At 47.1% G+C, this 14,996-nt stretch overlaps 2 protein-coding genes across 20 annotated transcripts in view; one reads left to right on the forward strand and one right to left on the reverse strand.

Moving 5' to 3' along the window:
- TPP2 (tripeptidyl peptidase 2) overlaps positions 1 to 2,282 on the forward strand; it is a 66,240-nt gene extending 63,958 nt beyond the window's left edge. For 10 of the 18 annotated variants that reach the window (XR_002336740.1, XR_002336743.1, XR_002336745.1 and 7 more), the window contains one exon: positions 1,291 to 2,084. Coding sequence is in view for 7 of the 18 variants with exons in the window: in XM_021065888.1 (XP_020921547.1) it covers positions 1,291 to 1,380 (90 nt within the window). In the remaining 11 variants the exon portion in view is untranslated. Of the gene's footprint in view, positions 1 to 1,290 lie in introns of all 18 variants that reach the window. The other 8 variants (XR_002336739.1, XR_002336747.1, XM_021065882.1 and 5 more) reach the window with 3 other exon arrangements.
- On the reverse strand, positions 1,755 to 14,541 carry METTL21C (methyltransferase like 21C). 2 transcript variants are annotated; one of them, XM_005668522.3, is made up of 4 exons: positions 11,494 to 14,541; positions 8,160 to 8,311; positions 7,086 to 7,203; positions 1,755 to 6,016 (listed from the first exon to the last, which is right to left on the reverse strand). In XM_005668522.3, the coding sequence occupies exons 1-4, from the start codon at positions 11,609 to 11,611 to the stop codon at positions 5,622 to 5,624; spliced, it is 783 nt and encodes a 260-aa protein (XP_005668579.1). In that variant the 5' UTR covers positions 11,612 to 14,541; the 3' UTR covers positions 1,755 to 5,621. The 2 variants fall into 2 exon arrangements, with proteins under 2 accessions (XP_005668579.1, XP_020921550.1); XM_021065891.1 differs by lacking the exon at positions 11,494 to 14,541 and having other exon boundaries at positions 8,160 to 10,675.

The following is a 14,996-nucleotide window of genomic DNA, read 5'->3' on the forward strand; positions in this document are numbered from 1 at the left end:
AATTGTACGACACTTGAAATTAGCTTCTTCAGATCTGTGAGGAGGCTGAGAGCTCTTTCTGGAACCAGTTGGTAATGTCTTCCCATCACGTAGGCCATAAACTGGGAGCCCTGCCATTTGTGAGGCCAGCAGTGCCCGCAGACACTCACATCAGGGGGTGTTTCGTAACTTCTCTCCCTGCTGTCTGTTCTCCACACAGCAGCCAGAAGAGATGGCTGTAGACGCCTCCTGGCGAAGCTCCTTCACAGTTAGAGGAAAATCCCAGCTCCTCTCGTGGCCCATAAGGCCCGTGTGGCCCAGCTCCAGCCACCTCCCCAGCCACATGGCACGTCACATTTTCGCACACTCACTCTGCCTCTGCTGCACCAGCCCCCGTTCAGTGTGGCTGACACAGCCGCACCCTTTCCTGCAAAGAATCCAACTCTTCCTGAGACGTGCTTCCCCAGATTTCCACAGAGTAGACTTCTTATTCAAATTTCAGCTTAAATGTCACCTCCACAGTCTATGTTATAGCAAGTTTTATTTACTAGATACTGGATACATTTCTTTTCATTATTATTATTATTGTTATTGTTATTATTATTATTGTCTATTTAGGGCTGCATCCACGGCATGTGGATGTTCTCAGGCTAGGGGTCAGATCAGAGCTACAGCCAGATCCAAGCCGTGTCTGTGCCTACACCACAGCTCAGGGCAACGCTGGATCCTTAACCCACTGAGCGGGGCCAGGGATCGAACCCACAACCTCATGGTAACTAGTCGGATTAATTTCTGCTGCACCACGATGGGAACTCCCCGTTTACATTTCTTAACAATTTACTTGTTTATTCCTCTTTTGATGAGCCTGCTCATTTATTATTTGGCTTTCCCGAATAGAACATGAGGTTCCAGAAAGTGGGAATCGAGTTTGTTCAGTGCTTTTTCCTAATGCCTAGAACAGTGTTTGACTCCAGCAGGCACTCAGGAAAAAAATGAAGCAAAGGAAGCGAGGTTGGTAGGAAGGAAAGGAACAGGTGAAGTCGGTAGGCGGAAGGGGCAACAGGAGGGAGGGAGAGCAGGGAAGCTTGGCGGCGGTGATGATGGGCGTCAGGATAGGCTGGTTGGTAGGAAGGCAGGCTGATGAATTGATAGGAAGATTGGGAGGGAGGAAGGTGAGTGGATAGGTTGGTGGTGGGTTGGATGGAAGGAAAGTTCTACCTGCCATGACTTTATTATTACTAAGTGGTTATTATTTGAATCCTGAGCTTAAAAATTCTATTCTTGAATAATACTTTTTTGTGTTTATTATAGCTGATGAAGCTACTTGGATGGACCCATTGTGCGTCTTTTACTGAAAACTGGCTCCCCATCATGTATCCTCCTGATTATTGTGTATTCTAAAATAGGAAACAAGACTTTAAATTTTAAAAAAGAAAGTTTTATAGTGAATGGACATAAAAAGAAATTTGTGGCATTTTTAGTCTAATGCATGTTTTCATCCGCTATCAAATACTGATTATTAAAATGATGCGTATTTATCAGAGAATTTGCTGGCGTGTGGCTTAATACATGTAAGTCTAGACCTCTGACATCATGGTGTTTTCTTAATGCCTCCCATTGCTGGCAGCGGGCTGTGCCCTGCCTGCCAGCACCAAGGACTTTCAGTTGGGTTGCAGCTATTACATGCATGAGAGGTTTTGAACAGCAACTTTTAACTGCAAACCTGTAAAATTCTATTTTTTATTTTATAAATGAACAGGGTTTTAACATGCTCGACTTTAATTTTTTTCAATTGTATGAAGGCCTTAAATAAGCTACATTAAGCGTAGCTAAAATTATTTATTGGACTAAAAGTAACAGAACTTCATTTCCAGGTTTTCGGGGGGTTTTTGGTTTTGGTGTGGTTTTTTTTTTTTTTGTTTGTTTTTTGTTTTTGTTTTTTTGCAAACGTTTACATTCAATTAAGGGGACAAAATAAACCCGGCACAAATAAATACGTGGCAATTGCTGGAGCGTATCTGCTTCAATCAATCTTCATCTTGGAGTTCTTTCAGGCCAATCATTTTTAACATCTTCTTGACTTGCAGAGCATCAGAATGAACTAATAATACATGTGTAAGTGCCAGACAGCTTAAATCTGTATCAGGTATTGTAAAGATACACATATGGTATGTTTATTAAAGTTGGAAATAATGTAAACACGTGAATAAATGTGCAAAACCAAGATCCCAGTACACCATATGCACTCTGATACCTTAATTTTTTTTATAAATAATAAAAGTGAATATTGAAGCTTCTTAAAATTGGTCTTAATTTTTCATAAATAAAATTTGAGGTTAGAAGAGAAATAATATATTAAATCCATAGACAAAAAAATTCCAACATGAATTAATTGATTTTATAATGTTTCATAGAGGTTGGCAATCATTTGAATGTATCTCTAAATCTTTTTATGTGATTAACTTTCATGTATGTTTAACTTTTTAGTATTTTTATCCTTCTGGCTACTACTCTTATCCTTCCTCCATAAAATAAACTGACACACGTAGACAATATTCAAAAGCCTCCACTCACTTAGAACAAATGTTTCATATGTATGTTTTTTTTTTTTTTTCCTTAGGGCGACACCCGAGGCACATGGAAGTTCCCAGGTTAGGGGTCAAATCAGAGCTACAGCTGCCGGAGTACACTACGGCCATAGCAACTCGGGATCCGAGCTGCACCTGCATTCTACACCACAGTTCATGGCAATGCCGGATCCCTGACCCACTGAACAAGGCCAGGGATGGAACCCGCATCTTCACGGATACTAGTCAGATTGATTTCCACTGCACCACAACAGGAACTCCCGATGTGTATGGTTTTTAAACCTTGTACCCTTAGAATTTCTTACTGTAAAAGGCCTGCCAGAGCTCTGATCTTAGTCATTCATAACTGTTTTTTGAGCAGTTTGACTCCTTTATCTGATAACAACATTGGACCCTTGAAGAAAAAGTACAGATATGTATGCACACATTTTGTTGTTTCTGAGCCATCTGGAGCCATCCATGAACAGCCATGTGCATGTTCTGTCACAAACACATCTTTCACCTACAGATATACAGGTCCCCCCACATAGAGGTTCAATCTAATCAGGAAATTGGGAAGCTCCAAAGGGAAAGGGCAACTCCCTGAGGTCATGCTGACTGCTAATTAGAGAACGTGTTTTATAACCAGGTTTACCATTTCTGTAAGAACTATCTGCTGCAGAGCCTTGGGCTCAACAGAAGTGAGGTATTGGGTCCTTCTCAGATCTTTCCTGCGGATATATTCAGCCCCGAGAGATGTGTATAGCTGATACCCAGGAATATGACAGCTTTCAGAGCTCCTCTGAATGTCTCATTTCTCAGCATTTCCCTTGAAGCTTTTTTTAATTAGTCCCACTGTTATCTGTCATCTCAGGCAGCCATGAAATTATACAGTTGCCTGAAATTATCTAGACAAACACCCCTGGGAAAAGGCTTTTCCCCCTGAGAGAGATCTGAGTCCAGTCAAAGAACAGCCTGGTACGTGGTGTTTTCTGGTGAACAAACTCCAGTGCTAAGATAACCGGGCTGCTGCTTTTCAAGGCTACCGTGGAGTGAGAGGCGGGATGGGGGCAAGGCAGTTGAAACCATCACAAACTGCTCTGTTACCGAGACCCGGCCATTTTGAATGAACACACCTCAGATTGCTACATGTCTTTGGTTAATTTCCAGAGTTCTGGAAAAGTTGCTCCTAAGGATTTCTGTCAGTCATCTCATGACTTTAATGGAAGAGAGAATTTTTAGAGGTGCTTTTTTCATTGACAAAAAGTTCTACCATTTTCACTGGAATGACACCCGTTTTTTGGAACATGGATTTAACATTCAATTTTAAGGTAACTTGATGGTTAGAAACTTCCTGGTAAGAGAGTTATTTTGAAGTACTACCTTCTGAGTTATGTCAAGGTATAGTGAATTCCAGGATCCTTCAAATATGGCTGCTTTTCATATAAAATTGACATTGTTGCAGAGCTGCCTAATTTCTCACTTTACTTCTCAGGTTTTGATCTTTTCACTGTCTTTTTTAATGTGGAAGGAGAAGCTAAGCCCATGGGGGGCTTGGATGTACTCTTTGAAGAACGTTCTGGAGCCCCAGGCACAGTAAGCGGCCGGGCCCTTCTGACAGGCCAGGTCATCAGCTGCCCAGCTGTCCGATGCTCTCAGTCCTGATGACTGGTGGTGAGAAGCGATCCAGTGAGGTATGTGCCTGCAGCAGGAGGTGAACAGCAGCGCTTTTTAATAGGATGTCTCAGTATGGCCTGAAAGTTCACAGGCATTTTTTTTTTTTTTTAATCTATGGGCCATGTCTGGTTCTCTGTGATAACAAGGACTTTTCAATCTGTAATTACTACTTCTCTCTTTCAGTGGGGTGTCTTTCTCAGATAATGAAATTTTAGCATGAAGAGTATTAAGTTTGCTGTGGAAATTGGAGGTATGTCCACAGACTGGCACAATCTGCTTTGAGCTGTGATTTCTAGAAAGAACAGTCCCCACAGTAAGAGACGCCAGGATCTGGGGGCAGGTACACACAGCTGCCTTGTGGGCCCTGCTTTCTCTCTAGATCACACTGTGCCTCCAAAAGAAGGTGTCCTCCGAGTTCCCGTTATGGCTCAGCAGTAGCGAACCCAGGTAGGATCCAAGAGGTTGCAGGTTGGATCCCTGGCCTCGCTCAGTGGGTTAAGGATCTGGTGTTGCTGTGACCTGTGGTTAGGTCACAGACACAGCTCGGATCCCACAGTGATGCTGTGGCTGCGGTGTAGGCTGGCAGCTGTAGCTCTGATTCAGCCCCTAGCCTGAGAACTTCTGTATGCCACAGGCGCGGCCCTAAAAAGAAAAGAAAAAAAAGGCATCCTCAGCAAAACTTGTATTTCTGTGTGATTAAAATGGAACTTTTAAAAGCGGGGACATTTTTCCTCTTTCTGGATATGGTGGCCCATGGCTGCACCAGCCACTGAAAATGACTGGAAGAACCAAGTAGAAACAAAGAGCATCTGAAAGAAGCGTTGGCAATGGTGCGGAGTGTGCACTCAGCACTGGTTCCAGGCCCCCAAGGCATCGTCCGTTTTCTCATTCCAGCACTGTTGCCGTATTTTTCCGTTTTAATCACTATTAAGCCTCTAACCGTGCCCTATTATTCAGTACCCTCTCCCTTTGCTGCAAATAAAACCTATCCTAAGTAGATTCTTCCAGTTAAGATCCACAGACCCTGTAGAGCTCAGTTTCAAAATGCATGAGACAAAAAGGTATATTGACAAGTTTAAAACCATGCTCTCCAGCGGGAATAACAAGGGGGAATCCACTTGTTGGTTACTTTAGTCTTGTAAAATTTATCAAGCACTTCACTGAGACTCTGGGAAGCCAAGAAAGCTACTTCTATGTTTTCATATTTTTCTTTTGTGTATATTTCGATTAAGCAGGTAATCCTAAGCAGGTTAGAGAGTTGCTGCAATAGCATGTCTGTTAGGCATACAGGTTGTTTTTATGCCCTACCTTTGCAGTCTTATATTAGAAGTCTTTGAACTGCCATTTCTAACGCTGCTCAAAAGACACACTCCTGTTGTGAAAGGCATTTGGTTTAACTTAGTCCCATTTCAGCACTCCTTTGAAAACCTTGACAGATGACTCTGGAAATTCTGCCAAGAGCGTTGTATCAAAAACTTGCTTGAATTTTTCCAAAAATTCATAATCGGTGCTGAATCTGAACTTGTTTGCCCAGAGCAGCACGGTGCCCGGCTGGCAGAGGTAGACCATGGTGGTGAGCAGCTTGTCCAGGAAGTAGTGGTGGTAGACCACGTCGGAAGCCAGCACGTAGTCGTAAGAAAGCGAGGCCTTGGGGAAGTTGTCTTCCAGGCCCTCTCCCCACGCCAGCTCTTTGACCTCAGGCAGATGGGCTGCACGGTGTAGTGTGTTCCTTAAAAGATTGAATTGAAGGTTCCCTAGGACGTCGGGCAAGTCTGTTGCTGTGACTTGAGCTCCTAAGAAAGAGAAGGTTATACTCATGACCCGGAAGCATCTGGGCAGCCACAGGGCACCTGCGCGCTCGGGGCGGCGTGGACCTGGGCCTCCCACCTTGCCCCTGTGGACACAGGGGCTGGTATCCTGGCGGGCGGTGGACCCTGCCCTGTGCCCTGAAAGATGTTCAGCAGCATCCTTGGTTTCCACCTGCCGCATGCAGGTGGCACCCCCCCGCAACCCCCAGGTCGACAACCAAAAATGCCCCAGTACATTGTAAATGAACTATAATTTTTTTTAAAAAAAGTTATTCTCCCAGACATTTCCAAATGCCCTTCATTTGGGACAAAAACAAAAAACCTTTGGTTGGGGAGCCCTGAAATAAAATAAGGTTCTTTTAGGTAAACAGCAGTGCAGTTTGGGGAGCTTCTGGAGTAATTCAACATCCCAAGGCTCTTAGCATTGGCTTACTGTCCTAATTCGTAACGGTTTTCCTTCTGAAGATTTTGGGTTTCTCTCACATGAGGCGTCAGCACCCAGTTTTCTTTCCACGAGGGATGGTCTCTTTCGTATGACTCTCCCCCCAACTGCGTGCATGAAACTAATCTGCAGGCATTTTAAAGCCCGTGATAAGGGTTCACGAGGCAGATCACCATCTTTCCAGACTGGTTTCGACGGAAGACGATCTGGACTAGTTTTGGCAGAAGTAGCCCACTCTTGCCCAGTGCCCAGGACTCACGACTGGCATTTGAGGTCTAAATCTGTCTTCATCTTGGATTAACTCGTTTTCCTTCAAAATGTTTGTTTTAATATGTGTAATGAAAAGCAAGAGACAGCATATAGCATAGTTGTTCACAACGAGTTTCTAGAACCACACCGTTAGAATTTGGACAAACCAGTTAACCTCTCTAAGGCACGGTCATCTTATGTCTGGGATAACAGTAGCCATTCTAGCTCTGGACATGGGGAGGGGGATTCTAGAGTGGCATCACAGCCAGGCTCCTAACCCACCACCCTGTTATATGGTCAGTAGGCATCATTGTCGGCACAGGAAGCCTCTTTTGAAACGAAGCTGGGAATAAACAGACAAACCTAGAATACTGGCCACGATGGAAACCAGGCCTGGTCCCGCACCAATTTCAAGTATCTTGGCATCTTGGAAATTCAGTTCCTCCGCATGTTCCTCCAAATACTGGCACAAAGCCATAGCCTGAAAAACATTCACAGTCGTCACCCGGATGCTGTTGAAACGTTAAAAACCAGTGACCCGGTTCCCCGCCACAAGTTAAATCCCGAAAAACACAGTCACAGTTTCAGTTTGTTGAGGGGGTCGTGCAGTGCCATGGTTAGAACTGGGGAATGTGAGCATTGCATCAATGGAGCTTGTTAAAGCCCCTGTAAAATAAATCAGGAGACTCGATCGGGTCCAGGAACAGGAAGATCAGCTGGGCTCTTACAGAGCCTCTGATCACAGCTACTCCCCCGGACCTGAAGGTCTGGGTGGCCTGGGAGTGTGTCAGAAACGCAGGCGCAGTACCCCCACCCTCTCACCCCGACCTCCTGAATCAGAATCTGCCTTTAGCAAGATCCCAGAGGGAGTCCCATCCAAGCACAGGCTGAGAACCTCTGTGTGGAAAGCACGACAGTGCTGGGCCCCCCAAGGTTCACTGGCCCCACCTGGCAGAAACAGTGCCCACGGCCACAGCAGGGTGGCGCTCTGGCTGTAAATTCAGTGTTGGCCCCACGCCAGCGCCATCTGCTCAGGCCTGAGCATGAGATGAGGCCCTGCTTCCTGAACATTCCCGCAGGGCTGTCCACACCGGAAAAGGGAAAAGACTCTCCAAGGGCTAGAGGGACTGGCCCAGAGGCGCCGCCACCGAAGCCAAACTTGCAAGATTTATTATTTCTTAATAATATGAATTTTTCATCCTACTTCCCAGTATGCTCAAGTTTACGATAAAAATGCTTCAAGAAACACCATGGAGACCATTGCTTCTCGGAGAGAGGTGGCACTTGCAGAATCTAAGTTCACCAGCGGCACGCCTGGGGCGCAGAAACGGACTGTCCGCCTGCGAGGCACAGGGCGTCACAGCCCTGGGCCACGCGGATGCCCGAGATTGTCCTCATCCCAGAGACCCCGGCACCATCATGAAAGGGCTCCCTCACCGCTGGCCACACCACCGCTCCATAACTCTCTATGGATTCTTGAATGACAATCTTCTTGCCTGCGAACCGATAGTACTCCTGGGTGTAGCTGGCGTAATTCGCCGGAACAAATTTCTGGAGGCTCTGAAGGGCTTGCTGTATCTCATGAGAATCTGTGGGACAGAAAATAAAATAGGTTTCCTGACGCGTGGCTCCAGTGCGGACACACCCTTGGGATGGTGAGTTACACAGGAAGAGGCTGAGCAGTGTGCCCCCAACAAGGGTGATGGCATGAGTGACAGTGGCAGACGAGCACGCGTGGAATGATGCGGGGTGCCAGGGACGTAAATCCCAATGGGACGTTCTGACCATGGGACGCAGCGCCGAAGGATGCCCTGGGCCCTGCCCTCTGTTTAGGAGAAGACAGCGCCGTGTGGACCCTTCCCCGCCCCACCCCCGTGTCTCGAGGGGAGGAGGCAGCGAGGCCAGCGGCAGGACGGCAGGGGCGAGCCGTCTGCCTCAGGAAGACCTCTGCGAGCGTGGACCCGACTATTTTTAGGTCTTGAAGTAACATTCCCACATGTTGGCTGGGACGAGCTCCTTAAATCCTTCCTACAACTGGCCCTCAAAAGGTACAGGTCACCCAACGATGAGCCAGAGCCACAGTCCTGGGGGAGGTTGTCAGATGAGCTCCAGCTATTAAATTACTCTTCCTTTAAATACTCCTTTGCACGCATGACCCACTCGAGCGGCTCTCAGCTATCATATAAAATGAGAGGAAAAGGGCACCTGATGGCGACTGATGTCACCGGAACCCAGAATGTCACAGGTTTTGCAGGGGCTTTCTGTATGACAAGACGAGTGAGTAAAAGGCCAGAGGAGGATGCTAAGCGCACGGAGCAGGGACGGGCCAGGTGCAGAAGCTGGGGTGGGGGGAGGCTGGCACCCACAGCGAGAAGCCATTGGCAGCGAGGGGTCTGTGGGGGAACCTGCCTGAGACCTGCCTTGGCTGCCTGAGCTGCGCCCGGGACATGTGTAACCAAGGATGGGACACGGGCTTTGGGAAAGGGCGGGAAAGCGCCATCAGGGACCAGCGGAAGGGCTCGAGTCAGAAGTGCACGCTCAAGGTGGAGGCGGAGGGTGCGTGCAAGGCCTTTGACGAAGCCTCATCAGGGTCTACCCGTCGGAGTTCAGGCATCACTCACTTCCACGCACCCCGGACAGGTCTGGGCCGAGCCTCTGCAAACGCTTTGTTCGTGTTAAGGGGAGGACAGAAATGTGAAGGAAGCTCTTAGAAGGTTTCCAACAGCTTGACCGTGTGTGTTGAATCGGATTGCGAGAAACCAAAGCTTGTATTTCGTAGATCTGTGTACGTACTTTCATTGTGTTCTTCTAGAAATTCATCCGTGCTGTGTCCTACAAAAGTGTCAAAAGGGTCTCTGACCCAGAATTGACTAGTCTGTAAATGAGCAGGAGGCTGTGGGTTCTGATCTAGCGTTTTCCAGCCCTGGAAGGAGACTTCTCTGACCTGGCCGCAAAGGCGAGCTTCCCGGGACCTGGATGTCACCAAGCTAGCGAGGACCTGCTGGTGACTGTCGGGAAGTCCGTCCTGGGGTGTCCCTTCCCCTCGGGTGCCCCGGAGAGGCTGTGGGGAGGGAAGGAGACCTCTGGTCCCCACCCACCTTCTCAGGGAAGCTATGGACATTTAACAGCGTGAGCCCAGCAGAGAGGCTTCTCCCATCGGCCCAGAGGCTGACTTCAGAGACAATAAGAAGGCAGAGGAACAGACCAGGTTGTGCTGGCGTGACCGCTTCCCCCACGGTGATTTCAAAGGCCCGAGGCTGTCCTTGGGGAAGAAGGGCAGCCGCTCAGCATCACTGGCGTCTCTGCCACCGATGTGACGCCCATCAACAGCCTCAAGAGCACAGGCATCATAAAATGTAGGAAAATAAGTGAGTGACGACACGTGAGTATTTGCTACCTGAGTTTTTTCATATCCCTTTGCCTTTTGCTTAATCATCTCATTGTACGTTCTTATAACTTAAATTTTAACAATGGCCTGTTTAACAACGAGCTTGCAAAATTCCTGAAATTCAGAAGCATCAGGTATGAGCGGCTACCCTTCTTCCCTCTAAGCCTCTCATCCCTGGAGCACCTGCCCCATCAGGGATCCAAGTCAGCTCCTGCACGCTTCCCATCTGCTCGATGTCACCCAGACTGTCCCTTCACCCCTTCCTCCCACAAATCACTAGCTGGAGGCTAATTTTTCTATCCAGATGGTAGGAAAAGTTGATGCACTGATTTTCAGTGGCTCATCCTTTTACACAATGACAAATAATAAGCTGATGGTTATACTTTCTGAATCAACATTGTAAGGAAACGTGGACTTTTAAATATTCTCCCATAAGACCCTTTTCCATGCTATAAAGATAAAGGAATTTATGTTCATTGCACTTGATTTGTTTTGTTTTGTTTTTTGGGGCCATACCCGCAGCATATGGATGTTCCCAGGCTAGGGGTCCAATCAGAGCTACGGCTGCTGGCCTATGCCACAGCCACAGCAATGCAGGATCCAAGCTGCATCTGCAGTCTACACCACAGCTCACAGCAATGTCAGATCCTTAAGCCACTGAGCAAGGCCAGGGATCAAACCTGCGTCCTCATGGATCCTAGTGGGATTCATTTCCCCTGTGCTACGACGGGAACTCCCTGCACTTGATTTTTATTTACAGTTTCTATGCTAGTTTTAGGGAACCTGAGGGTTTTAGGGAGCTCAGATTTCCGAGATAGGCAGAGTTCCATTTTTATGTAAATAGTTTAGTAAAAATAAATAACATTCTGGGTTAGCAGAGCTGGAAGGTGACTTTCCACATTCAGGGATCGTAAATGTTTTGACTGTTGTATCTTGGCTCTTATGACATCATTTGCTATGTTATTTATTTACTACTGATTCCCTGTCCAGAAATACAACCCTAAATGGTTACAGCGTCCTAATGGGAAGATACACTTGACTTTACAAGGACCCAGTGTCTGACGCAGCTGCCAGGAATACTTTTGGCAAAAAGCGGGAAGGAATCTAGATTTCATTTCTTTTTAAACGTTCTGGTAATAAAAACCTAACTGCCTTAGATTTGGACCCCGGATAAAACAAAGTCGTGTCTTCCATAGGTCAAGAATGAAAACGCATTACCTTCAGTGCTGGCACAAAGGCATTTTTCTCCTAAGCTTCATGATAGGAGAAAAAAAAATCTAGAGTTAGAAGGAAATGGCCATTCTTGTCCCTGAGGTTCCCTGGCAAACGCCATCAGCATCAGGAAAAGAAGCGAGAAGGTGCGGAGGTGAGGAAGGAGGTTACCTTCCAGGGGTCCGTCTGTGCGCAGAGCCTGCTTGTCCCCCTCTGCCCTGCTGTCCCGGAAGCTCGGTCCCTCCTCCAGGTGCTGGGGCTGCTGCCCGGGGTGCAGACACGCGTCCATAACGGGGCCGCCACGGAGGAGAGAGCTGGCCAGGCGCTCAGCCGGGTCTGAATCCCAGAGCCTCTGCAAGGTGCAGCTTATCGCCTTAGCATCTGCTGAGCCGGAAAGAACACCTGCTTTTCAGCTTAGTTCCCTGGGCGAGGAAAGCAGCCCCCCTCCCCCCCGCAACCCGGAGCTGCCATCCTGGTTTCCTGCAGCCAAGTGGGAGACCATGAAACACTACCCCCGTCTGCATGGAGAAATGCAAAAGCGGAGCCTCTGAAGCCGAGGACAGGCACTGCCTTGCCTTGCTGCGGTCTGAAATCCGCTTCCAAGGGCTCTTGGAACTGAATCTTGAGAAAGACGGTCGGATCCAGCTACACATACCCTTGAGGGTACCTTGTGGACTGAGGGCTAATGACATCATGGATTTGGCCCAAATGCAGGGCTGCTCCCTTTTCCTCTAAGGTTTTAGTGCAAGATAGTAGAAAGCGCTGGGGGCTGAGAGCCAGGAGGCTGGTCGTCTCCCCACTCTGACTCTTGGCAACTCAGTTCTCTACGCCATTTCCTCGTCAGCAAAAAGGAGTGGATAATACCCGCCTGCCTCCTAGGGCTGCGGCGAGAGACAGACGATTAGTGATCCATCCAGAACAGGAAAAGTCTGCCGATGGGGGAAAAAAAGGGACCAAGCTATCGGGATCATTGATCAGCATCAAAGCAGTAACACGTGACATTGCTGCAGGACTTAGCGTGTTGTTGCCAAGCACCGTTCTCGTGCTTTTCGTGTATTGATTCGTCTAATCCTCACAACAAACCCTATGAAGTAGATGCTATTATTATGCCTCTTCTCAGATGAGAGAAATTCAGGCACAGAGAGATTCAAAAGCAGCCCAGGAGACGCAGCCGGCCAATGGCAGAGCCAGGAGTCAGATCCAGGAGGTCCAGCTGCAGAATCGACATTCTTGACCATGAAGCAGGACCAGCTTGAGTTTGCTGCTTCAGCTGTGGGTTTCCTGGCTGAGTTTGCCCCAGAATTACTAGTCTTTTTTGTTGTTGTTGTTTAAACTAAATGCAAATAGTTTTCCTTATTTGTTTTTACACATCAGAGTTGTCTCATGTTGTTTCAGCCACATGGGGAGAGCAACCTGCCACACCAGCCACAGCAGGACTAACGACTCCATGCCTGGAGGGTTGCATGCCCCCCACATGAACACGCAACAGGATTTCAAACAAAGGAGGTTGCCCTGAAAGTCAGGTAGCATTTTCACTGGCTCTAAAATCAAATATTTATCCCAATGCGCCAACTCAAGAAGTTTGTTCTGCAGATACTTAGTTGCTCCTTTTCAACTTGGCCCCAACCAGGAAGTTCGTTGTTCCCTAAACAACAGCTGATGGGTTGTGAGCACCTCGGGCATCTTCGGGGCAGACCCCTCAGCCCGGTGGTGAGGGGTCCCCCTGTTTGAATCTTGGCTCTGCCATGTGCAGTCTTTGTCGAACACATAGATAAGGTGACTCCTCCCTCACCATTGTAGGAATTAAGAGAATTAAGCCATGCAGACAGAGCCTCTCATAACACAGTATCAATACAAAATTAATCACCATACAGTAGCAATTGTTATTTTCATCTCCAAAGCCAGTCAGTCGTCAGGTTATACAGCACTCGGGACACCCCCCCAACACCCTGGGACTCTGAATTCCGTGTGAGACATTTCTTCATTTTGCACACAAGGAAAGGAGAACTGTTTTCAGTTCAATGACACGTAGTACTTTTCCTTGTGAAATGAAATGACTCCCTCCCCCATCATTAGAGCCGACGTGAGAAACTAGTTTTTTCCCCAGAGCTACTTAGACAGTAACTCCAATCACCGGTCTAGTGTCGACTGTTAGCAAGCACAGCGCGTGATCTGTATCAGAGGTTAGTATTTAGCAAAGAACTGGGAAGTTCTGAGAATGACTCCTCCTTAGTAGTCTCAAAGTAATTCCAAATTGTTAGTTTAAAACCTATCTTTACCTTGGGTGGCAGAAGAGATTGGAGATCCCTGTGCACCCTCTAACCCTCAATGTTTTATATAGATCTGCACCTGAAAGGCTTAGCATTTTATGACCAAGGGCCAGCCAGTGGAAGTTCAAGTTATTTACAGTAGCATTACCCACCAGTAGCCAGACACACGCTACTTTGCTAGAAGTTCCTCTCTCTCTATCTCCTTCTCAATTCTCAATTTTCTCTCTTACACACACGCACACACACACACACACACCCCATTCTTGTGACATGAAATGAAATCGCTCTCAGTAGATCCAGAAAATCGCTCCAGCAGAACAGAGGTTGTCCTCTTTGACAGCCAGTGGCTGTGATGTGGTTGAAATGTAAACTTCTTCTACTCTAAAGGGAAGCGGGGTGGATACCTGGGGTTTTGTACAGACTGACACACTGTGTTCATTAGCGCAACTCCTGTGGCCGAAGGCAAGGGCATGCCCGCCGTGGACTCTGCCCTGGACCCTGATGCTAGCAGCCAGAAATAACGTAAGACTCTCCGGAGAAGAGGACCAGAGAAGGTCTATCTATCCACAGAGGCAATGTGAGTCAAGGGCTTAAAGTCACATATGGGGTATTTAGTTGGGCAGCAGTGAACAGGAAACCAGAAAATGCCACCCAGGAAAAAAAGCCAGCCGTTGTAATGGACTCAGTTGAAATGAGGGGCAGTTAAAAACGAAGGAAAATTGGATGCTCATTTGGGAAGTCTTGAAACCGATAAAATAGAGTATAGGCGTGTAAATTAAAGCCTTAGGCAAACGAGAATTAAATAATCCTTTACACTGATGAGGGACCATGCTTACCCAGTGAGCTGAGGGAGTGATTTAGCCTGAGCAGATATAAGAGCCTTTTTTTTAAAACCCAACTTTGGGGCTCTCTTCTCTGCTGTCTTTTTTTTTCTTTTTTCTTTTTTTTAGTTCATTTCTTTTAACTCTGTGTCTTTTTTTAAATTAGAGTATAGTTGATTTACAATGTTGTGCCCACTTCTGCTGTGCAGCAAAGTGACCCAGTCATTCATATACCTACATTTCCTTTCTTATACTATCTTCCATCATGGTCTATCCAAGAGACTGGATAGAGTTCCCTGTGCTGTACAGCAGGACCTCATTGCTCATCCATTCTAAAGGTAATAGTTTGCATCTACTAGCCCCAAACTCCCAGGCCATCCCTCTCCCTCCCCCTCCCCCTTGGCAACCACAAGTCTGCTCTCCACGTCTGCGAGTCTGTTTCTGTTTGGTAGGTAAGTTCATTTGTGCCATATTTGAGATTCCACATGTAAGTGATATCATAAGGTATCTGTCTTTCTCTCTCTGACTTACTTTTTTTAGTTTTTTAAACTCTAGTTGCATCCAAGCCTGCAAATGGCATTGT

The sequence above is a fragment of the Sus scrofa genome, chromosome 11 (assembly GCF_000003025.6).
Source record: "Sus scrofa isolate TJ Tabasco breed Duroc chromosome 11, Sscrofa11.1, whole genome shotgun sequence".
NCBI classification, from domain to species: Eukaryota; Metazoa; Chordata; class Mammalia; order Artiodactyla; family Suidae; genus Sus; species Sus scrofa.